The 24,015-nt window shown below is 42.9% G+C and overlaps 1 protein-coding gene across 1 annotated transcript in view; it reads left to right on the top strand.

The window, feature by feature from the left end:
- LOC126252127 (UDP-glucosyltransferase 2-like) overlaps positions 1-24,015 on the top strand; it is a 101,275-nt gene that overhangs the window by 21,290 nt on the left and 55,970 nt on the right. The window contains exons 2-3 of the mRNA XM_049952993.1: positions 20,285-20,461; positions 22,804-22,985. Of these exons, the coding sequence (XP_049808950.1) occupies positions 20,291-20,461; positions 22,804-22,985 (353 nt within the window). The 5' untranslated portion in view covers positions 20,285-20,290. The remainder of the gene's footprint in view (positions 1-20,284; positions 20,462-22,803; positions 22,986-24,015) is intronic.

Genomic DNA, 24,015 nt, shown 5'->3' with positions numbered 1-24,015 from the left:
ATTGAAACTTATAAAATAGTGCATTGATAATGGCTAGGCAGTAGCCGAAATCTAGATTTGCTTTAATAAAACCTGAAAGAATAGGACGACTAATAGCTATGCTCTATCACTTTGAAAGTCATATCACGGTCATTGAGTGCATCCACATTCCTAATGGAAGATAAATTGATGAAGTGAATTCATTCTGATCAAATTCTGCTTAGTGCCGACTCTGTCCAAAATTTCAACTGCTTCTGAAGGAAACACAATACCCGCACATCTTATTCTATCCATTCCTTCGCTGCCGTTTTATATTTTTTGCGTATTTTTATTGCTAATCTGAAATGTTTTGGTTGTAATGTATATATGTAATACCACTACTACATAAAGACAAGACGCTGTTTAGCGTTGTCAGCAAAAACCTGTTTTTGGCAGATGTACTTCAAATCTTTACACGATAATGTAAACATATGCAGACGGACATAGGTTACATATTTGAGTATGCATAATATATATAAATATAATATATGAGGGGGGAGCGTTGTTAGCAATAACCTCGAAAAGTTCTTTATCGCTTTACTTCAAATTTCCATCCAATACTCATATAAAAATTCAGACTTATATAGGCTGTCTATTTATTTAAACAACAATGTACAGGTTTTCTGTTAAAAGCGATTGCGTGAAAGAAACTGCTGTAGTGTGCTGTAAAAAATGTGTGGTTTTGCCTTCTTCAGTCGGTTTTAACAGAAATCAGGCTTATCGGCTTATGATTAGACTGCTCTATGGCATGTAAATCGATTAAAACTTTGCAGCCTTGCGCGCTCGCAGATAAAAACTACATACTCATATCGAAACTACCATCCACAAACATACAGCCGCTGGAAAGGTCTCTCTCAATCCCACTTACGAACGGTTGCAATCGATCTACCAACTCATTTTAAGCCATTTCAGTTTCCAGTCAGTATTTCTTTAGAGAGAGAGATTCCCAGGTTCACTAGTGTTATTTCTATGTTCTGGACTTGTTATTCTTCATGTGCTAGGGTCTCCACGTACACGCATAATAATCGATAAAAATATCAGCTTTACAGACATACAGGTACTCTGCAAATCACCTTGGGTATGTGGCTAAGGGTACTTCGTGCATATTCTCCTGTTCATGGTACAAAAAAGAACGAATGTTTACTAGGCATTTTTTTCTTGGTTTGGTCCATATTACAACCTCTGAAAGTTGGCTGTCCTACAATCTTAGCAACAACAGTACCAGTACGTGTATTCAGTTGTCAAGAGGTATAACTTTCGACTCGTTCTTTTCCGAACCAGGGACCCCTACCTCAGATTGATGCATTCATCCTTCTTCGTAATCTTGGAAAGTTTGTAACATCATGGACTCACCCTGTATATACATACATTTACAGGCGAAAGCGGCTATGAATTTGAAATTCTGTAGCATTGTTGGATGACGCTTCCGAACGTGGGTCCGTACGTAAAACTTGATCTACTTAGTCCCCACTACAGCCTCTAGAGTTGTGTAATATGAATTGTGAAACACGCTGTACTCTTATGTGTACGAAAGTAATAAATTGGTAAACTCCGTCTTGGTTACGTACGTTCTCGGAATTCAATAGGACGCAATGCCTCCGTTGTAGAGTCTGCCTCGTGCTTGCTGAAAAAAACTCCTGTATGAAAGCGTTTATCTTCTTTCAGTCTTCGCCTTCTCTTCTATCAGTCCTCCCTGGTAGGTGTCGCAGGCTGACTTGCAGTGCTGAAAAATCGCTCGAACGAGCGTTTTGTAAGCTACCTCTTTTGTCTATGAATTGCCTTTGCTTCTCATTGTTCCAATGAACTGCAGTTTGTCATCTGCCATTCCTACAACACTTACGATCGATTCTCCTTATTCTGGATGCATACTCCTAGAAAACTGGTGTTATGGCTATTGATAGTTTGCTAAGAGGGGAGAAGTTTTGCTCTCCCACTGCTGTGCGTCACCTCTGTAGCGATCAAGGTAACGTAGTATATATACTATTGAAATATGTCCACCTTAATCACATTCTGTATCTCTTGGACTGAGTAGACTAGTGATGTGACAACTGTTAATACTTTTACCTAAGCATTTTGTACATAAATAGATGGGAAATATATAAAACTGAAACACCAAAGTCGGTTGACACATTATAAAGTCATATCTTATTGAATATACAAATACCAAGTGAGTGTTTTAAAGGTGGCGTTACCTTGTCTGTCGTGCACACAAAGGGTTAGTTATAGATGAAAATAATGATCAGTCGTAATTACGTATATAGTGCATCTGTCGTGAGCTCTGATTCGACTGTTCGTGAACTTATAAAGTGTTAGCTGATTTCGGCTTCACTTTTATCGCACTGCCCACTAATTTTTATGAAATGTTTAAACTAGAAATGACATAAATCATTATATAACTATGTTTTTCCACCCAAGAGCTGTTAAATGTCATTTAGAAGGTATGCATATGATGACTGTGTTCACAAATAACTGAATGGCAACATTGAGTTCATGGATGTTGGCTCTGACGAGACATAGCAACCAGTAATCTTACAAAAAGGAAAAAAATTCACTTCCAGTGCTACTTAAATATAGGCTGGCAGGAATGAAACTACTACTCCCAGCAGATGTTCGCTTCCATTAGAAAAATGTTGCACTACAAGTGTTGTCATATATTGTTAAAAATCACGTAGGTATCTCGATAATTTAAAAAAACTATATTTGTTGCTTCCCACACTACCATACATCCAAAACCTCGTATCGATATTTCGAACAGTTTATGAAGTGTTAGGAGCACCCTTGTTACGTGAAAGGCACAATGTCGGTCTATCCTGATACCGATAACTTTCCCTAACCAATAAATTTTATAAAGGCGTATATGTAGGTCTGTATTACGCCAGGACGCTTCTATTTTTTGAAGCTTTATTCAAAATTAGTGCAGTTCGGCGATAACCTTATTTTGGCTACATCGCCATTTTCAAGCGACCTGCAATTATTTAGCGCTCTAAATATACACAATTTTTACTTTATATGTCTGGTTTTGAAACACTGTGTCGAATATTTAATGCATATCTCATCGTTGACGTTGTAATTGTCAAATATTTCTGCATATTCTATTTGTGACGAAGATAAAGTTCGTTGGTAACGGAGAAAACAAGATATTTGTTCCCACATGTACTCGATAACAGGCTACACTTACACAAACATGAATGCGTGTACAATGTAAAGCACGGAATAACTAAACAGAAACGTAAACCAAAGAGCAACACAGCTTTAAACTGCCACAGCACGGGACGTTTACGCGTCACTGTACATTTGCGAGGATAAAACGTCAGGAAAGGTCACTACATGACTTTCCCCCATTAGTGCTAATGGTAACACAAATTTCACACGCCATCCAACCCTCGTAACTACTTCTTTCTTGAAATGGTGCGGTGCGCCACTTGAGTTAGTGGTCGGTCTCGGTGTCGCAGTGCCTGGTTCACCTTGGTGCTCGTGGGGTGGAGGAACACCTCTTGTTCCTGATTCTTCTGTCTTCTCTGGCTTGCTTTCCGTGTTGCATCCAGAAATGCCAGCTTGATCCGATCCAATGCAACTGTGGTGTACCATTGATCATCATACGGAAAGTATTGCTACTCCTATTGACTACCGAATATGGTCCGTCTTACGGTGACTGCAATTGTTTGCGCACTGTACCGTTGCGTAGGAACACATGCGTGCAGTTGTCTAGCTCCGCAGTTTCTAGGCATTGCCGATCTCAGCTGGCAAATATTTTCCCTTAATTTTGCGACAGTGATTGTGTCATCTGCCGTGATGTGCAAAAACTCTCCAGGTAGGTGTGACGTTTGCCCTTACACCATTTCCACTACTGTGTTCATCAGATCACTCATAAATGACGTTCGTAGGCCTAAAAGAACGACGGGCAATGTCTCTGTCCAGTTCGGTGTTGCGTGGCATCTTAGTGCTGCTTTTAACTGCCGATGAAGACTCTCAACTATATCGTTTGATGCGGCGTGATTTGCCGCAGGGCGTATACGTTTCGTACCAAAAAATGTGCTCAATCCTCTAAAGACGCAGGCTTCAAATTGCTGACCCTGATGGTCGTGCGGTAGCGTTCTCGCTTCCCACGCCCGGGTTCCCGGGTTCGATTCCCGGCGGGGTCAGGGATTTTCTCTGCCTGGTGATGGCTGGGTGTTGTGTGATGTCCTTAGGTTAGTTAGGTTTAAGTAGTTCTAAGTTCTAGGGGACTGATGACCATAGATGTTAAGTCCCATAGTGCTCAGAGCCATTTTTTTTTTTTTTTTTTTTTTTTTTGCCGACCCTGATCAGTGGTAATTTTCAGCGGGACTCCGAACCGGGCAATCTGGCCACGAAAAAATGCTTGCGCTGCAGTTTCTGTCGTGATGTCCTTCAATTAAAATGCCTCAGGCCATCTGGTGAACCTGTCTACCACCGTGAGGCAATAAATGTAGCCTCCCGATGCTGTGAGTAGGCCTACGATGTCGGCGTGCACATGTTCGAAACGCAGATTTGGCGGAAGAAATGCGCCTAACGGTGCTCTGACATGCCCCGTGATTTTATTCCTCTGGCGTGCTACGTACCGCTTTACAAATATTCTGCAGTCTGTGCGCATACCTGGCCATATGAAGTTCTGTTTGGGTAATCTGGCACTGGCCCTTACTCCTGCTGGTGCCAGATTCTGCATTAATGCTTGTGCTCTGAATTGCTGTGGGACCAATGGGCTTATCTTTCCTCCTGTAACGCCAGTTTGCATCTGGCGATGTCAGGCTCTGTAACCTCAGGCCTTCAGATTGTTGCAATAAATCACAAAACTCTGTTGTGCATGCACGAGGGCGTCGTAACCAGTGGTGTGAGTCATTGTTTCCACACGTGCGGCGTCATCCGCTACCGCATTCACTGGTACCTACACGCGAAAGTGCGTCAGCTAAAAATTTGGCTTCCCTTCCACATACACAATGCTAGTCGTGAACTGGCTGATATAATCAAAGTATCGCAGCGGCCTAGGCGATTCTTTCTCCCACTTTACCTCACAGGCGTAGGTAGGCGGTTTATGATCCGCATAGATGAACTGTTGCCCTTCTAATGGATGTCTGAATTTTTTGACAGCAGCGTAAGCGGCATACAGCTCACGGTCGTTTGTTGCTCAACGTTGCTGAGATGGCGACAGCTTATGACTATAGAATGCAATGGGCTGCCAATTCTGATCAATCTGTTGCTGAAGTGCAGCAGCAATGGCAATGGACGAAGCATCAATCATAAGTGCAAGTGGGGTGTGCTAATAGCTGTGCTATAGCTGCTTTCACAGGCTGGAACGCGGTGTCTGCCTCGCTAGTCTAATGCACTCTGTAGTTAGGCTTCTGTGGGCCCTTAAGTACCGGGTGATCAAAAAGTCACTACAAATTTGAAAACTGAATAAATCACGGAATAATGTAGATAGAGAGGTACAAATTGACACACATGCTTGGAATGACATGGTGTTGTATTAGAACCAAAAAAAATACAAACGTTCAAAAAATGTCCGACAGATGGACTTCATCTGATCAGACTAGCAATAATTAGCATAACAAAATAAGAGAAAGCAAAGATGATGTCTTTTACAGGAAATGCTCAATATGTCCATCATTCCTCAACAATAGCTGTAGTCGAGGAATAATGTCGTGAACAGCACTGTAAAGCATGTTCGGAGTTATGGTGAGGCATTGGCGTCGGATGTTGTCTTTCAGCATCCCTAGAGATGTCGGTCGATCACGATACACTTGCGACTTCAGGTAACCCCAAAGCCAATAATCGCACGGACTGAGGTCTGGGGACCTGGGAGGCCAAGCATGACGAAAGTGGCGGCTGAGCACACGATCATCACCAAACAACGCGCGCAAGAGATCTTTCAAGCATCTAGCAATACTTCGTTTTTTTTCTAATAAAACCCCGTGTCATTCCAAGCATGTTTGTCAATTTTTACCTCTCTATCTACATTATTCCGTGGTTTACTAAGTTTTCAAATTTATACTGACTTTTTGATCACCCGGTAGTTCGTTCGACGGTGTGGTTATCAGTGCGCGATTGCGAATGAGCCGTTGGTAGAAATGCACTCCTCCTAGGAACCGCCGTAACTCTGACTGTGACAGGTTGGCGGTATTTGCTTACGGCCTTTACTTTTTTGTGTCGTGGTCGAATACCCTTTTACACCAAATACCCTAGAAAGTGCACCTCTGGCTCCCCAAAGACACTTGACTGGGTTAATTCCTACTCCCTGTGTGTATGGGCAGTAGAACACTCGTCGAATGTCGTAAGTGTTCTGATAAGGACATCACCAACCAATCGTCTACGTACACATAGCAAAAATCTAAATCTGTTGTCACCTCGTCCATAAAGCGCTGGAAGGTGAGCTCAGAGACCAAATGGCGTCGTCACTGTTGAATGTCTTCCGTAGCTACGGTGATCTGATAGTATGATCGGACTAGGTCAATGGTAGAAAATATCGTCTTTCCGCGAACATTTGCAGAAAAATCTATGTGCGGGATTGGCTGCTGGTCTAGGATGGTTCTTACATTAAGTTGGCTATAGTCACCGCAGGGGCGCCACCCATTCTTCTTGTTAGGCACGACGCGAATCGGGGCTACCCAGCTGCTGCTAAAAACTGTGCAGGTACCTTGTGATAACATGCTGTGAAATTTGTTTTGCCACTTTTAGCGTTTCAAGCGTGAAACGCCGAGTGTGAGTTTGTGGCCCTGGCGTGGTAAAAGGTGTTCAAATGGCTCTGAGCACTATGGGACTTAACATCTGAGGTCATCAGTCCCCTAGAACTTAAAACTACTTAAACCTAACTAACCTAAGGACATCACACACATCCATGTCCGAGGCAGGACTAGAACCTGCGACGTAGCGGTCGTGCTGTTCGACTGAAGCGCCTAAAACCGCTCGGCCACACCGGCCGGCGTAAAAGGTGTGCTTGATCAGTGGGAGAATGGGCGACTGCTGAGTGATCTCAGGGTATCTTTTCATAACCGTACGTATGGTGTATACCCTGTGACTGCGCACCGGTGGTGGGGTGACACAACAGACTTGCCTTTGCGTGTATATTAGTAGTCAAATCTATTAAGGCTGAGGTCGCAGATCTGGCAGTAAGTCGTATTATCCTGCGATAATAGGCTGTAATGATATACCTGCCACTCTAAACTGCCACTGAAACACACGTCGTACCCCAGGTTAAGGAATGCTACTCGACCGTACACTCTAATCTTGGTGTCATTAGCGGAGAGTAAACACCCAGTCGTCACAGCTCCGGCGTGGCAGGCGTTTTGCTGGATATACCGACACTTCTTTTCCTGTATCGACAAGGTACTGTAGTTTTGTATCGCGGTCCGCCCAAAAGGTCGACGCGTGTTTGCAATAGAAGTTTTCTGTCGCCGCTACGGTGATGATTCGTACTTCCACTTGCAAGATGGCGTAAACTTGGAAGGGTCATTACCAGACTTCCTCTGGTACCAAGATAGGTTCTATGCAGACGGTGATCGATTACGACCTCGAGACTGTCGGCGGCGTGTCCTTTGATGGTTGATCGTTGTTTGTAATGCAGCTACCTGTGTGGTCAGTTCTGCCAACTCCGATTGTAGGGAAGCTAGCGTCGCCGTGGCCACATTTCCCTGACGGGGTGTCATTGTTGAGACACGTGACACAGGATACATTTCAACTATGCAGTCAACTGTTCGTGCCATTGCGTCTAAATCGCCCGCACACACTGTGAATTTTTTGGGTGACTGCCAGCAATCGCCGGCCAGGGTGGCCGAGCGGTTCTAGGCGCTACAGTCTAGAACTGCGCGACCGCTACGGTCGCAGGTTCGAATCCTGCCTCGGGCATGGATGTGCGTGATGTCCTTAGGTTAGTTAGGTTTAAGTAGTTCTAAGTTCTAGGGGACTAATGACCTCAGAAGTTAAGTCCCATAGTGCTCAGAGGCATTTGAACCATTTGCCAGCAATCGGGACAACCATAGATTCCGTAGTATATCGTCACTTCACAGTGTTATCTGCCCGTGTGCTTAAACGTCTTTAGAAGTTGTGACGGAGTGTGACCTCCGAGCTTTTCAGTGCGCAAAAGCTCCTCTGGCTGTTTTGCTTCTAACAAGGGAACCTCCCCATCGCACACCCCTCAGATTTAGTTATAATTTGGCACAGTGGATAGGCCTTGAAAAACTGAACACAGACCAATCGAGAAAACAGGAAGAAGTTGTGTGGAACTACGAAAAAACAAGCAAAATATACAAACTGAGTAGTCCATGGGTAGCATAGGCAACATCAAGGATGATCTGGCACAGGAGCGCCGTGGTCCCGTGGTTAGCGTGAGTGGCTGCGGAACAAGAGGTCCTTGATTCAAGTCTTCCCTCCAGTAAAAAGTTTAAATGTTTATTTTCAGACAATTATCAGAGTTCAGGCACTCACACATAATCAATTTCGCTCTCCAAACTTCCAGGAGATGTTCAGATTTGCTTGGACATATGCAGGATTTGACGGTCTACACACGGAAAAATTTGAAAACGTTAAAAACATATGTTTTGACAGAGCACAGAGAAAACTGTGCGACTGTGAAACTGTTGCATTCAGTTGTTGCAGTTTATGTGACACACTCTTACGTTTTCATCACTTTTTTGGGAGTGACTATCACATCCACAAGAAAACCTAAATCGGGCAAGGCAGAAGAATCTTTTACCCATTCGGCAAGTGTGGAAGTTAGGTGGGTCGACAGCATATTCCTGTCATGTGACGCACATGCCGTCACCAGTGTCGTATAGAATATATCAGACGTGTTTTCCTGGATCAAATGTTTTCGTTTCCCATTGGAGAGGCACGTCCTTTCGTCTACTAATCGCACGGTTTTGGGGTGCGGTCACAAAACACAGACACTAAACTTATTTCAGTGAACAGAGACGTCAATGAACGAACGTACAGATCATAACTTTGCAAAAATAAAGTAACTAAACTTTTCGCTCGAGGGTAGACTTGAACCAAGGACCTCTCTCTCCGCAGCTGCTCACGCTAACCACAGGACCACGGCGCTCCTGAGTTCGTACTCTCCATGATGTTGCCTATCATGCGCATGGACTACTCAGTTTGTATATTTTGCTTATTTTTTCATAGTTCCACACAACTTCTTCCTGTTTTCTCGACTGATCTGTGTTCAGTTTTTCAAGGCCTAGTGCGATGGGGAGGTTCCCTTGTAAGCGTGCGATGAATGCGTTTTTAATCGATGCATACCGTTCGGTATCCGGTGGCATGGCTATAATATCCTGGACTTCTGCTGCTAGATCCCCCGTGAACGCTGCACCCACATAGCTGTATTTAGTCTTGTCCGCCAATATTTGTGCTAGGACAAACTGACTTTCTAGCTGGGCAAACTACAATATAGGGTTATGTTGCCAGAATGAGGGAGCTTTTATCTTCATCCTATAAATTGCAGTGCTGGCTGCTGCTTCAGTTGTGACTGGTCAGTCGTTCATCTTCCGGTGGACACGAGAAAGGCGCGGCTGGCACGGAAGTTAACAGCCGTCAATGTTGCGAAACTGCGCGAAACGTTGAAGCCGGCGCGGGCGTGTCGTAGTCGGTCGGGGCCACCAGATATGTGGGTAACGGAGAAAACAAGACTTTGATTCCCGCATGTACTTGATAACAGCTTACACTTACACAAACATGAAGGCATGTACATGTAAAGCATGGATTAACTAACTGAAACATAAATCAAAGAGCAACTGTATAAATACAGCTTAAAACTGCCACGACACGGAACCTTTGCGTCACTGTACGTTTGCGAAGACAAATCGTCAGTAAAGGTCACTGCAAGTTGTTTCTTTAACTATATTTTTCTCAACAGGTAAATTTTACATAAAGGTCCAATAATGACCCTAACAGAAGAAACAGAACACACACGCACACACACACAAAATTCTAAATGAATAGACTGAACTTAAGCATAGAAATTTTATTGGAACTTCAGTCAAAATTTTAGAACACGATAATAGATGACGCACGCAGAAGCTACTCACACAAAGCTATACAAAGAATCAATAACCACCATTCAGTTGCATAGATAAATATATACCCATGCAACGTCATTGACTTCTGCCAAGTAAAGCTGAAAACTTACAGAAAAAGAAACTTTGAACAAAAATCACTCAACATCACCATCTACTTCTAAGAAGTTATGTTTAAACTAAAACAACTCTATCTCCGCTACAAATACAATACATAGAATGTACAACGTAAACCATAAGATACTGTTACAAAACTAGTTAGATACACTACTGGCCATTAAAATCGCTACACCACGAATATGACGTGCTACAGACGCGAAATTTAACCGACAGGAAGATATGCAAATGATTAGCTTTTCAGAGCATTCACACAAGGTTGGCGCGACAACTACAACGAGCTGACATGAGGAAAGTTTCCAACCGATTTCTCATACTCAAAACAGCAGTTGACAGGCGTTGCCTGGTGAAACGTTGTTGTGATGCCTCGTGTAAGAAGGAGAAATGCGTACCATCACGTTTCCGACTTTGATAAAGGTCAGATTGTAGCCTACCGCGATTGCGGTTTATCGTATCGCGACATTGCTGCTCGCGTTGGTCGAGATCCAATGACTGTTAGCAGAATATGGATTCGGTGGGTTCAGGAGGGTAATACGGAACGCCGTGCTGGATCCCAACGGCCTCGTATCACTAGCAGTCGAGATGATAGGCATCTTATCCGCATGGCTGTAACGGATCGTGCAGCCACGTCTCGATCTCTGAGTCAACAGATGGGGACATTTGCAAGACAACAACCATCTGCACGAACAGTTCGACGACGTTTGCAGCAGCATAGACTATCAGCTCGGAGACCATGGCTGCGTTTACCCTTGACGCTGCATCACAGAGAGGAGCGCCTGCGATGGTGTACTCAACGACGAACCTGGGCGCACGAATGACAAAACGTCATTTTTTCGGTTGAATCCAGGTTCTGTTTACAGCATCATGATGGTCGCATCCGTGTTTGGCAACATCGCAGAGAACGCACATTGGAAGCGTGTATTCGTCATCGCCATACTGGCATATCACCCGGCGTGATGGTATGGAGTGCCATTGGTTACACGTCTCGGCAACTTCTTGTTCGCATTGACGGTACTTAGAACAGTGGACGTTACATTTCGGATGTGTTACGACCCGTGGCTCTACCCTTCATTCGATCCCTGCAAAGCCCTACATTTCAGCAGGATAATGCACGACCGCATGTTGCAGGTCCTGTACGGACCTCTCTGGATACAGAAAATGTTCGACTGCTGCCCTCGCCAGCACATCCTCCAGATCTCTCACCAACTGAAAACGTCTTGTCAATGGTGGCCGAGCAATTGGCTCGTCACAATACGCCAGTCACTACTCTTGATGAACTGTGGTATCGTATTGAAGCTGCATGGGCAGCTGTACATGTACACGCCATCCAAGCTCTGTTTGACTCAATTCCCAGGCGTATCAAGGCCGTTATTACGGCCAGAGGTGGTTGTTCTGGGTACTGATTTCACAGGATCTATGCACCCAAATTGCGTGAAAATGTAATCACATGTCGTTTCTAGTATAATATATTTGTCCAATGAATACCAGTTTATCATCTGCATTTCTTCTTGGTGCAGCAATTTTAATGGCCAGTAGTGTGTATGAGCTTTCTTCTTTCTCTCTTCGAGAAGTTTGGCCTTCTTTTCCTCAGTATGCAAAATTATCACGAATTTCTTATGAAGAAGTTGAAAATTATGTTCACTTTTTACTACTTCCACGCCAATAAAATAGCATTACAAAAGAAACACCGAGGGCCAGTCTGTGGTTTAGTATCTTCTTCACGCTGGGATACAATCGATTTTCGTTTTGAGAACCTTAACTCGTCCTCAGCCATTTTCGTCTCACTAATTATGTGCTATGGTGAAACGGCAAAGATACTTAGTCACCGACAACGCTAACGACGCGAAGTAAACAGGCCCGTCGCCGCGCGCGCATAGGTCGGGTCTGCACAGGATACCGTGGCCGATGTGCAGTGACGAATTTTCGTCGACGGCGCTGGGCGAGGTCATTCATTCGTTTGTTCAGAAGGGGAGGCAGGCAGTGTTCGCCACCATTCGGCTGGTCGGCGGTGACAGAATGGAGGCGCGTCCACTGCAATCTTTTTAAAACAATTTTACAGAAACTATTCAGCAGAAAAACTTCCTTTTACTTATAGCTCTGTATGTCAGTTTCATGATGATGTGACCATCATTTCGTTAATGGTCATAGTTATTTTGATATTCACATGGAAGTAAGACACAGCGAGAAATTCGAGAAAGTTTGCAATGAAAAACAGGGGTCGCTATGATTTTGCATTTGGTGCATATTACATGATGAGCTGCTGCTTATGAAATTTCGCTAACATATCAAATTTTCCTTTAGACTTGGGTGGAGGTCTCAATCGATCACCAATCTCGAGAAAATTTATCTGATGTAGCACACACATTTGCGACCGTGCAGCGCCAGCGATAAAACCGGAGTCAAATATCCACAACATTGCCCATATTTCATAAATGATTTGAGATATCGAAAAGAGATTTTCGCGAATTATAGCATGCAAAGAGGAGAGGATTTTGTGGTATGTTTAGTATGCAAAACTTCTTTATCTACCATGTTATTCCACTAACTACAGACTTTCTTAATGAAAAAATTAAAATTTTTAAGGGCCATCAATAGCTGGTGAAACGAGAAATGCTACAGGTTTGGGAACAATATCATTGAAGATTTTACACGTTTATTTTTTACCGAGGATGTGCGTTATCATAAGCTACTGACCATACTTTTCCTCAATTCCTCAGTAGTTGTTGTGGTCTTCAATCCAGAGACTGGTTTGATGCTACCCTATCCTGTGCAAGCTTCTTCATCTCCCAGTACCTACGGAAACCTACATCCTTCGGAATCTGTTTAGTGTATTCATCTCTTGGTCTCCCTCTACGATTTTTACCCTCCACGCTGCCTTCCAATACTAAATTGGTGATCCCTTGATGCCTCAGAATATGCCCTACCAACCGATCCCTTCTTCTAGTCAGATTGTGCCACAAATTTCTCTTCTCCCCAATTCTATTCAATACCTCTTCATTAGTTATGTGATCTACCCATCAAATCTTCAGCATTCTTCTGTAGCACCACATTTCGAAAGCTTCTATTCTCTTCTTGTCTAAACTATTTATCATCCGCGTTTCACTTCCATACATGACCACACTCCATACAAATACTTTCAGAAACGACTTCCTGACAGTTAAATCTATACTCGATGTTAAAAAATTTCTCTTCTTCAGAAACGCTTTCCTTTCCATTGCCAGTCTACATTTTATATCCTCTCTACTCCGAACATCATAAGCTATTTTGCTCCCCAAATAGCAAAACTCCTTTACTACTTTAAGCGTCTCATTTCCTAATCTAATTCCTCAGTTAATGAACTTAATAAACGACTGTTTCAGAAGTCTCTCACAACTGTGACTGCACAGCATGTTGGTGGGGTGAGACTGTGTGAACTCCGCTGTGTTTTGCAAAAGAAGCAAATTTTAATACGGAAACAACTGAAATGTGTAGGTTTTGCTCAAAATTTGCCACTCATGACGTTTCTCCTAAAGTGACAAGTGGTTAACAAGCCAAGAAAATATAAATCGGTACATTTTCAGTGGAATTCTTTTTAGATACTAACCAAAGCAGAGATGACAGTAGATCTTTTTTGGATGGTCACCACGCAAGTGTGGGTGTGGAGGGTCTCCACTTAATAGTCACAAAAATGTGAGCTTCAGCTTAGAACGGCGTTTCCCCTACAGCGCCTGCCTGTAACCCCCACCACTACACTCTCCGCATGCATTCCCTGACTACTGCGTATCTAAGGGCCACGGTATTTTGCACGGACTCGTAACAAACAGGCGATGTTAACAGAGAGGTGGAGGGGAACTGCTGGTTGACCACACCTGCGGACAAGCAGAGTGGGCACCCATGGGCGCCTGCGCTCGCAATAGCGCGTTTGCTCACCCCTGTTCTAATGCGTAATAAAGCAGGAAAAATATTGGTACAACTCATTTTGCGATAGATATATTGGTTCGTTTCTAATTAAAGTTTAAACTCAAGTGTCTCTAAGAAAAACTCCGATAGTAGTTTAATCTGGGACTGCTCTATCAAATGGCTCTGAGTACTATGGGATTTAACATCTGAGGTCATCAGTCCCCTAGAACTTAGAACTACTTAAACCTAACTAACCTAAGGACATCACACACATCCATGCCCGAGGCAGGATTCGAACCTGCGACCGTAGCGGTCGCGTGGTTCCAGACTGAAGCGCCTAGAACCGCTCGGCCACCCCGGCCGGCTGACTGCTCTATCGAATGGGTGCAGAAATCAGATTTAAAAATAATTTTGTTTGTAATAGGAAACAAACTGACGCTTTTTGTTAACAATGTGCGTCGCATGAAAAACGTGACGAGCAGTAATTGTTTGGGCTGACTACAGCTACACGACGCTAAAACGAAATTGCAGATATCTGCAGAAAAACCAAAGAAAATGCGCCTGACGGCTTATAGGAGGGGAACCCTTGATCTCGCGTCTTGACCACCCCCCAATAAACTCTTTGTCCAGAAGGAAAATAAAAAAATGTTTCCATCAAATGACGTTTAGCTAAGAGGGGGACATTAACCAGCATGATTGCTTTTTTTGTAACTTAGTTCATTACGAAGATATGAACGGCACTACGTCTTTTTTGAACAGCACCCTGTATTTTTTATTTGGGAATCCACTTGCTCTGTTCAAGACCTGCTCGAACAAGCATCACAGTGTACCATTCACGTAATCATGACTGCCGCGCCTATTGGCCGCGCGGTTAGAGGCGTCATATCACGGATCGTGCGGCCCCTCCCGTAGGAGTTTAGAGTCCTCCCTCAGGCATGGGCATGGGCATTGGCATTGTGTGTGTGTGTGTGTGTGTGTGTGTGTGTGTGTGTGTGTGTGTGTGTGTGTGTGTGTGTTTTGTTCTTAGCATAAGTTAGTTTACGTTAGTTTAAGTAGTGTGTACGTCTAGGCACCGATGACCTCAGTAGTTTGGTCCCTTAGGAATTCTCACACATTTTTAATCATGACGTCATTAAAAACAAAACGCAAAATTTACTTTGGCTCTACCATTCCAGCACACAGTGCAGGCTAAAAATGGTTCAAATGGCTCTGAGCACTATGGGACTTAACTTCTAAGGTCATCAGTCCCCTAGAACTTAGAACTACTTAAACCTAACTAACCTAAGGACATCACACACATCATGCCCGAGGCAGGATTCGAACCTGCGACCGTAACGGCCGCGCAGTTCCAGACTGTAGCGCCTTTAACCGCTTGGCCACCACGGCCGGCACAGTGCAGGCAACGTGGAGTAACGCAACTCGTCCACGTGCTGGAGTTGACAGCAATCAAATCGAAACAAGAGGAAAAAGCACACTGGCCATTCAGTCAACTGTCTTCATTCGAAGGTTTGTGTGAGTACGCTGTACACAGACGAAGAGAAGGTAAAAATGCTACTTATCTATAGAGCATGCAAGTCAGCACAACAGTAACTGCAAGAATGTTTTCTTATTTACAATACGGGCAAATACGGTGCGTGATCAAAAAAGTAACGGGAATTTTTGTTTTTCTTAAATCTTTGTTTATTCATCGACATCAACATTGTCCCCTTCAGAGTAATCCCCCTCAGATATAAACTTTTGTGGCAGCCGTTTTTCCAATTTTAAAAGCACATCTGAACTCACTTTTTGTTATGGTCTTAAGCTCATTCAGCGATTCCGTTTATATCTCATCAGTGGTGGCAAACGGACGTTCTTTCATTGTTCTCTCCAGGCTCGGGAGTAGGAAGAAGTTGCAGGGGCCATGTCCGGCGAATGCGATGGCTGTGGCAACGTAACGGTTTTGTGTTTTGCCAGTATGAACAAGCATTGAGGTGTGAGGAACATTATCGTGAGGGAATTTGCCGCAATTCTGGTAGTTTTCCCCGCATTGCTTCACACAAACGGCGCATAATTTCCAGGTAGAATTCCTTATTGACCTTACGACCTTAATGTAAGAACTTATGATGCACTATTGCACTGTAATCGAAGAAAACAGTGAGAAGAAACTTCACATATGTTCGAAATTGTCGGATTTTTTTCGGACGTGGGTGGCTCTTCAGGCAGTTTCCATTTCGGACGACTGGGCCTTGGTTTCGTTGTCATACCTTTATGTCCACGTTTCGTCATCTGTTATCACCTTCTTTAGAAGTTCTGGAGCGTTGTCTACTTCATTCATCAATTCCTGATCGATATCTATGCGACGTTGATTTTGGTCAAAATTCAACAATTTCGGAGCAAACTTTGGTGCTACACGTTTCATGTCCACGACATCCGAAATAAATTGCTTGGCATGAGCGAAAGGATACGCCGACATAAGCACCCTCTCTGGCTGTGATTTGACGATTTTCTTTACTTCTTCCACATTGTCGTCAGTAACTGATGTTCTACGGCGTCCACAGCGGTCGTCTTCAACGTCTTCTCGGCCCTCTTTGGAACGTTTATACCACCCGTAAGCTCTTATCTTATTCATAGTAGAGTCACCAAAAGCCAAAGTCAACATTTCGAATGCGGTGCTGCACATTATTGCAGTTTTCAAACAAAATTTAACGCAAAATCTTTTATCCATCTTTTTCGAAAGTAAAAATTGCCGAGCACTCGAAAACACAAATGTTTCGACTATCAACAATAATTAAGTATCCAGAACAGCTGAAAATGCAAACATATAAAAATTTGCTACGTACACTTTTTTATTTTGCTTCTGAACAAACAAATTTTTGGGTGATGAAAATAAATGTGGCACCCTTTATATCCAAAATACATAACTGATCTGGTTTTCGGAAATTGTCTTCCTTCACAGATGTTCTGTAAATAATTCTGTAGTTTCATTTTGCATCACTTTGCCTCCGGCCTTCACCACTTCCATTGAATCATGTATTTTCTAGTAATGGTGTTCATTGTTGTAGTTAAGATGATAGAACAAAGGTTATGTAAAAGTATGAGGTACAAGTAATAATTAAGTAATTTGTTATTTCCCTAGGTAGCATTGTTAAACAATTGTCCGTTTAATCTACGGATCTATAATCATTTTCTAGGATGCAGATGCAGTATAAAAAACTGTAGACCTATCAGCTTTCTCTCACTACTTTAAAAGCAACTGACCTTCTTATTTAGCTTCTGTCTGATGACAAGTTTCAATTGGAGGCTGCTCATCGTGTCTTGTTCTGAGCATCTTCCTTCATCTGCTTGTAAGTTCGTCCTTATCTAATGTCCATGATTCTATTTCTCTTCCTGACTCTTCCTCTCATTCCTTCCACTTTTCCCTCTACAGTTATTTGCTGCATACAATTCCTAAGCAATATAAGCCCCAGCCAAGATTTTTTTTCCTCGTTCTGATCACTTCCAATAAGCTTCTGTCTTCCCTGTTTTCTTCATTCTTAAGTCTATCAATCCACTTCACCTTCAGCAGTCTTCTCCATAGCAACGTACCAAAAACTTTTTAAATCTCTCTTCTTTCTTTTTAAGTGCTATATAACACCACAGTCCAGATGTAACAGTCACCAAATCTTTTCATCACATTCACTGAAATTCTTTAAGGTGTTAGTAATTTCTTCAACCTTTTCAAACTCTTCCGCTTTGGATATCGTTCTCCTCATTTCTTCTGTGCAGCTTCCGTTCCATCTCATTAGGTTTCCCAGATGCGAAAAGGTTTTGTTACATCTTTTATTTTACACTGCAGCTCTCTTCTTGTCTATTCCCATCACTTTCGTCTTTCCTATATTTAACTTCATTCCTCACTACTCACCCCCTTCTTGCAACACTCTTCAACATCTTTTGCAGCTCCTCTTCTGATTCCTCCAGCACTGCTTGATCTAGGCTTGCCAACTATCCCGTAAATCCCGAGAAATCCAGTATTTTCAGTTAAATTGGACGAAAATCGCTGGTCCCGTATTTATCAATATTTATCCCGTATTTTGAGAATTTCCGCCATTCATTTTTTAAAAATTAGTTGATTATTGCTTTGACGCTCTTTGTCACTTCCTTTCCTCTTTCTCCCCCCTCCTATCTATGAATTTAGACTCACCAATATGACATCCATTTGGTGTTGCGTCGGCCCGATACATCTTGATGCGTGTCCACCCCGATAGCTGAGTGGTCAGCGCGACGGGCGGTTATGCCAAGGGGCCCAGGTTCATTCCCGGCTGGGTCGAAGATTTTCTCCACTCACGGACTGGATGTTGTGTTGTCTCATCATCATAATCATCATCATCATCATCATCATCATCATCATCATCATCATCCCCATTGACACGCAAGTCGCCAAAGTGGCGTCAACTCAAAAGACTTGCACCAGACGACAGGTCTACACAACAGGAGACCCTAGCCACATGACACTATATCTTGATGCGTGACGAGGTATCTGTTGCCAAATACCAGACATAATTAAAAGACCTGGTTCTAAATCATTGTAAGTGTAATCTGTCAAGTGTTGAGTCTCTGTTCTGGTAAGTTTTCCTCCTTTTTTGTATTTGCAGGAATGTATGTAGCTTGTGTTGTTAATGTAATGATATAATTTTTTGTACAGAACAATAATACAATATGATTATTTATTGTGTGCGAGTAGTCAACTTTAGGTCGCTTATTTTTTGTATTTTTCCCTTATTTTTCACTGTTACACACAATTATCCCATATCTCCACTTTAAAGCGCTGGTAATCCAAACTTGATCATATACGTATTTTGTTGTCTTTTCTCCTCCTATTACAGTTCCCCTGTTGCCTCACCTATCAGTTCTTCTCCATAAATGTCAAAAAGCTTCGGTGACAGTAAGTCGTCCTGCCTTACATCCCTTGCACAGATTATCTCTTTGGTCTCCTCATTCCCTAGTCTGTTATTTTTGATTTGTGTGCAACTCCTTTGTTAGCCCTCTATCTTCCCAGGCTAAACCAACGCGGTATCAATCTTCTCAGTAGTATAATCCAGTTGACTGTATCGAATGTCTTGACCCAGTTTTCAGCTCATCAGTGGCTTTGGGATTATTGCTGTACACTTCGTCTTTAAGATATCGCCATGTGTTCAGATCCGGAGAATATGGCGGCCAATCGAGGCTCATGCCAGTGGCCTCTGGGTACCCCAGACCCAGAATGCGGTCGCCAGGGTGCTCCTCCAGGACATCAAACAGTCTCCTGCTTCGATGGGGTCGAGCTCTGTATTGCATGAACCACATCTTGTCGTAATCATGGTCACATTGGATAATGGGGATGAGCTCATCTTCCAAAACCTTCACGTACCGTTCGGTAGTCACCGTGCTATCATGGAATATCGCACCGATTACTGTACACTGGACACCACGTAGTCACCTGTTGATGGTGAAGAGACTTCTCGATCGCGAAATGCGGATTCTCAGGCCCCAAATGCGCTAATTTTGCTTATTGACGAGCCCATCCAAATGAAAGTGATTCCCATCGTGCCCCGCGGCTAACTGTGCAGTTTGAACGTCCTAACTCAAGTCCTTCAAAAGTTATGACGATTTTATTTCATATAATTCCGTAATTGTCGCCCTGTACATATGCCTGTTTATTTTTATCATTCTTTCCCCAATCATCTCCAGTCAACCTATAACATGTTTCTTTCTTTACCATTTCTGAATCCGAATTTGTATTTCCTAGTGTTTTCCTCAATTTTCTTGTCATTTCTCGTTAGTACGACTCTAATTATAGCCTTTGTAATGTAGCTGATGAAACTAATTGCCCTACAGTCTTCGCAGCCTTTTGCATTGATCTTTTTAGGTTAAGGTATTAGAATATTCTTAAGTAGATCTTGAGGCCAAATACTCCTGGCACAAATTCCGTCCACCACCTCAGTAAAATCGGCTATTGAATTTGGGCCTAAGACTTCCTGTTTCTCAGATATTTTGCCACAGCCCAAGGCTTTCTTTTCCCAGACCTCCTGAGTAGCGTTCTCCATTTCCCATTCCAATATCTAAGGAGTCATTCCTTCATTCTGTTCACCTTGATCTTCCAAAATCAATCTGGTGTTATCCATTGTGCACTGTATAACTCTTCCGCGTAATCCAGCCAAACTCTGTTCTCCACTTCTATACATATTATCTTCTAGCGTTTATTTAATATTCCTTGTTTGCTTACTTTCCTTACTCCCCCTTTTTGTTGACAGGCCACCATGAAGGCCAGCCTCCTGCTCCTGCTCGTGCTGGGGGCCTCGGAGGCGGCCAGGGTCCTCTCCGTCGTGCCGTTCCCGGCGGTCAGCCACCAGGGACCCCTCAGGACGATGAGCCTCGAGCTGGCCAGGAGGGGCCACCAGGTCACCTTCATCACCACCAACCCCTCCAAGGTACTGCACCTCATTTCCCTCCTCCTCAATGTCGAGAGTGTAAAACTGTCATGAACGCAGTGGCAGGTATCACGTGAAAATAGCAGAAAAAAGTACAAAAATTCTAAGTATGAAATGAAAGGTTAAACGAGCATTCTCGCGCTACTAAGAAAGTAAACTGCCTGCCAAAAAGTGAAGCACCCACAAGACATCTACAGCCTCACGATTACTCTGCAATTCACAGTTAAGTGACTGGCAGAGACTTCATCGAACAACCTTTAAGCTACTTTTCTTCTGTTCCACTCTCGAAAGGCGCACGAGAAGGACGAACACTTAAATCTTTCTGTGAGAGCTCGGATTTCCCTTCTTTTATTTCTTCCAATGTAGGTGGGCACTACAAAATATTTTCACACTCTGAGGACAGTTGGCGATTGAAATTTCATGAGAAGATCCTGCCGCAGCGAAAAACGCCTTTGTTTTAATGACCGCCACTCCAATTCGCGCATCATAACCGTGGCATGCTCTCCCCTATTTCGCAATAATACAAAACGAGCTGCTCTTCTTTGAACGTTTTCGACGTCGTCCGTCAGTCCCACCTGATGCGGATCCCACACCGCACAGCAGTACTCCAGGATAGGGCGGAAAAACACAGTATAAGCAGTCTCTTCAGTAGACCTGTAACGTTTTCTAAGTGTTCTGCCAATAAATCGCGGTTTTTGGTTTGTTTTCGCCACAACATTATCGGTGTGATCATTCCAATTTAAGTTATTCGTAATTCTAGTCCATACGTACACTACTGGCCATTAAAATTGCTACACCACGAAGATGACGTGGCCGTGCGGTTCTAGGCGCTACAGTCTGTAGCCGAGCGACCGCTACGGGCATGGATGTGTGTGATGTCCTTAGGTTAGTTAGGTTCAATTAGTTCTAAGTTCTAGGCGACTGATGACCTCAGAAGTTAAGTCGCATAGTGCTCAGAGCCATTTGAACCATTTGAAGATGACGTCCTACAGACGCAAAATTTAACCAACAGGAAGAAGATGCTGCGATATGCAAATGATTAGCTTTTCAGAGCATTCACACAAGGTTGGCGCCGGCAGCGACACCTACAACGTGCTCACAGGAAAGTTTCCAACCGATTTCTCATACACAAACAGCAGTTGACCGGCGTTGCCTGGTGAAACGTTGTTGTTATGCCTCGTGTAAGGAGGAGAAAATATGGTATATAAATATGTAAACAAAGGGGATACGTTTTTGGCAGAAATCTCGAAAAGATTTTGACCAATTTATTTCAAATCGGGCAGACAAACATTTCGACGCACATGGGTTATAACTTTCTCTCTCTCTCTCTCTCTCTCTCTCTCTCTCTATATATATATATATATATATATATATATATATATATATATATATATATATATATATATATACGTTCTTGGGAAAAATCAAGAAAAGTTCTTGACCAACTTACTTTAGATTTTCACATGATAATCTAACGAACGTTTGCGCAGCTATAGGCCTTGCGTTTTGAAGTGTTGTTGCCAAAAGCCTCGAAAAGTTCTTTAAATCGGTAGATGATGCACCAATAAACATTCACATGGACATCGGCTAAATATTTTTTAAACAAAAATGCACAGGTTTTCTGTTAGGATCAACTGCTATAAAGAAAAAGCTAAGCTATGCTGTGAAAATGTGCGGTCTCGTTTTCTTTCTTGCACACAGTTTCAGCTACGATACCAAGGCATTTGAAACAAAAATTATGTAACAACAAAATGTTTTGTTTTTCTTCGCCGCCGTGTTTTATAGAAAACAGAAAAGATTTATTTATAGTTTATCGCCTTAAGATTAGTATACTACTACAGAATCTGAATCTTCCAGTACTTTGTAATCCTACCCATTCGCAGATTGAAACTATGCGAAATACTGGCTTTTGAAACTACTACGCTCACAGACCCACCAGCTGCTCTCTCATACCGCGTGTACCAAAGATCCCAACCGATTTACCCATTCACTTTGAGCAATCTCGATTCTGAATGAGCGTTTTGTTTTCAGTAACAATAAACACGGCTCGAGGTCAGGTAGAGGAAAGTGGACACAGGGGGAGGGATGGGGGGCAGTTAATGGACGTAGAGAGGGGGCAGGAGGAAAGATAGGGGAGGAGGTGATGCACAGAGAGAGGGAGCGGAAGAGGAGATGGACAAATGGAAGGGGAAGGAGGTTATGGTGTACATAGTGTGTATACTGAGTACAGGACTCTACATTAGCTGTAATTATGAGACTTCTACACGCGTAAGATTTTCTGTAGCTATTCTTTGAAAATACCGAGGGATAACTATCCTAACATTGTTTATTTCTACTTCCAGAAAAGCTTTGCGAACTTCACTGAAATTGATATATCTGCCTCATACAAGTACCTGAGAACAACCTCTGATTGGATGGGGATGGCCCATTGGACAGCAGCTGACATGATATTTTCATGGAAGCGGCTAGGGGCTGCTCTGTGTGAGGGTGAACTGAGTTCTCCGGAGATGCAGGAATTCATAAAGTACGTACCAGTTCTGTTAATCTTCCTCCTCCTGTCATCTGCTTTTCCTCTTTATTCCTTCTTCTTTTCCTCTTTAATCTGATAAATCTGGCTGCCAGCGATAGTATACACACACTCGTCTATTTAACTTTTTTTTATGTATGTGTACATTAGTTTTTAATGCCATATAGTGATTCCATAAAGCATAAAAATGCAGTTCCTAATGTGAGAAAGAAAAAACGTTTACATATTTCAAAAATTATTAAGAAGATTGAACACTTATGCTGTTAAAAACTGTCTTGCCTTTCCAAAAAGGAAAGTTGATAAGCACGAAACACGTCAGTTCACTAGATTAAGTTGTAGGGTGAGCACTGAGAAAGGGTAAAGTTCGAGAAAGAGAGCTAAGTAGTGTTGTAGGGGGTGCACTGCTAACGGAATTGAGGAGCTGATTTGTGGGGAAAGTGTGAAGTGGAACAGTGTTTGGTATAAGTTAGATTTGAGTTAGATGTGACTATGATGGAGGCTGGACCATGGTTATGAAAGGGGGAAAAGTGAATAACATGAGAGGAAGAGGAAATATGGATGTAAGAAATGTTGGGAAGGTGTGGGTAGGCTCTGATAGGAAGGATACATGTTAGGGCATTTTGTCGTCTGGGATAGGGAGATAGTGTAAGCTGCTTTGGGAGAGTATACGGAGTGTAGATCTAGGGTCAGCTGGATGTGCACTTGCTGATACAGCGCCATGCCATAATTGGTGGCAAGGGAAAACGGTAGGGTATTTGAGTAGCACGTCTGGAAGGGTATGGTTTATATTGATACGTATATTTTTCCCCTGTTAAGCACCAGCGTACCAATCCCCAGCTAATAAATTTACAAAAAAGAGGAGTTTTTCTTTGTATCTTTAATGAGACAGCGCCTTGAAGCGGCGTATTTGCTTGTTAAGCTAGTTATAGAACAAACTACCAATTTTTGTTTCAGCTTTAGAAAGCTGCATTTAAATAGCAGGAACGCCGGTTCAGCCTGACACGTAGAAAGTAATCTTGAACCACAT

Source organism: Schistocerca nitens, chromosome 4, assembly GCF_023898315.1.
Source record: "Schistocerca nitens isolate TAMUIC-IGC-003100 chromosome 4, iqSchNite1.1, whole genome shotgun sequence".
NCBI classification, from domain to species: domain Eukaryota; kingdom Metazoa; phylum Arthropoda; class Insecta; order Orthoptera; family Acrididae; genus Schistocerca; species Schistocerca nitens.
The sequence above is the reverse complement of the archived record's forward strand: the minus strand, read 5'-3'. Positions and strand labels throughout refer to the sequence as shown.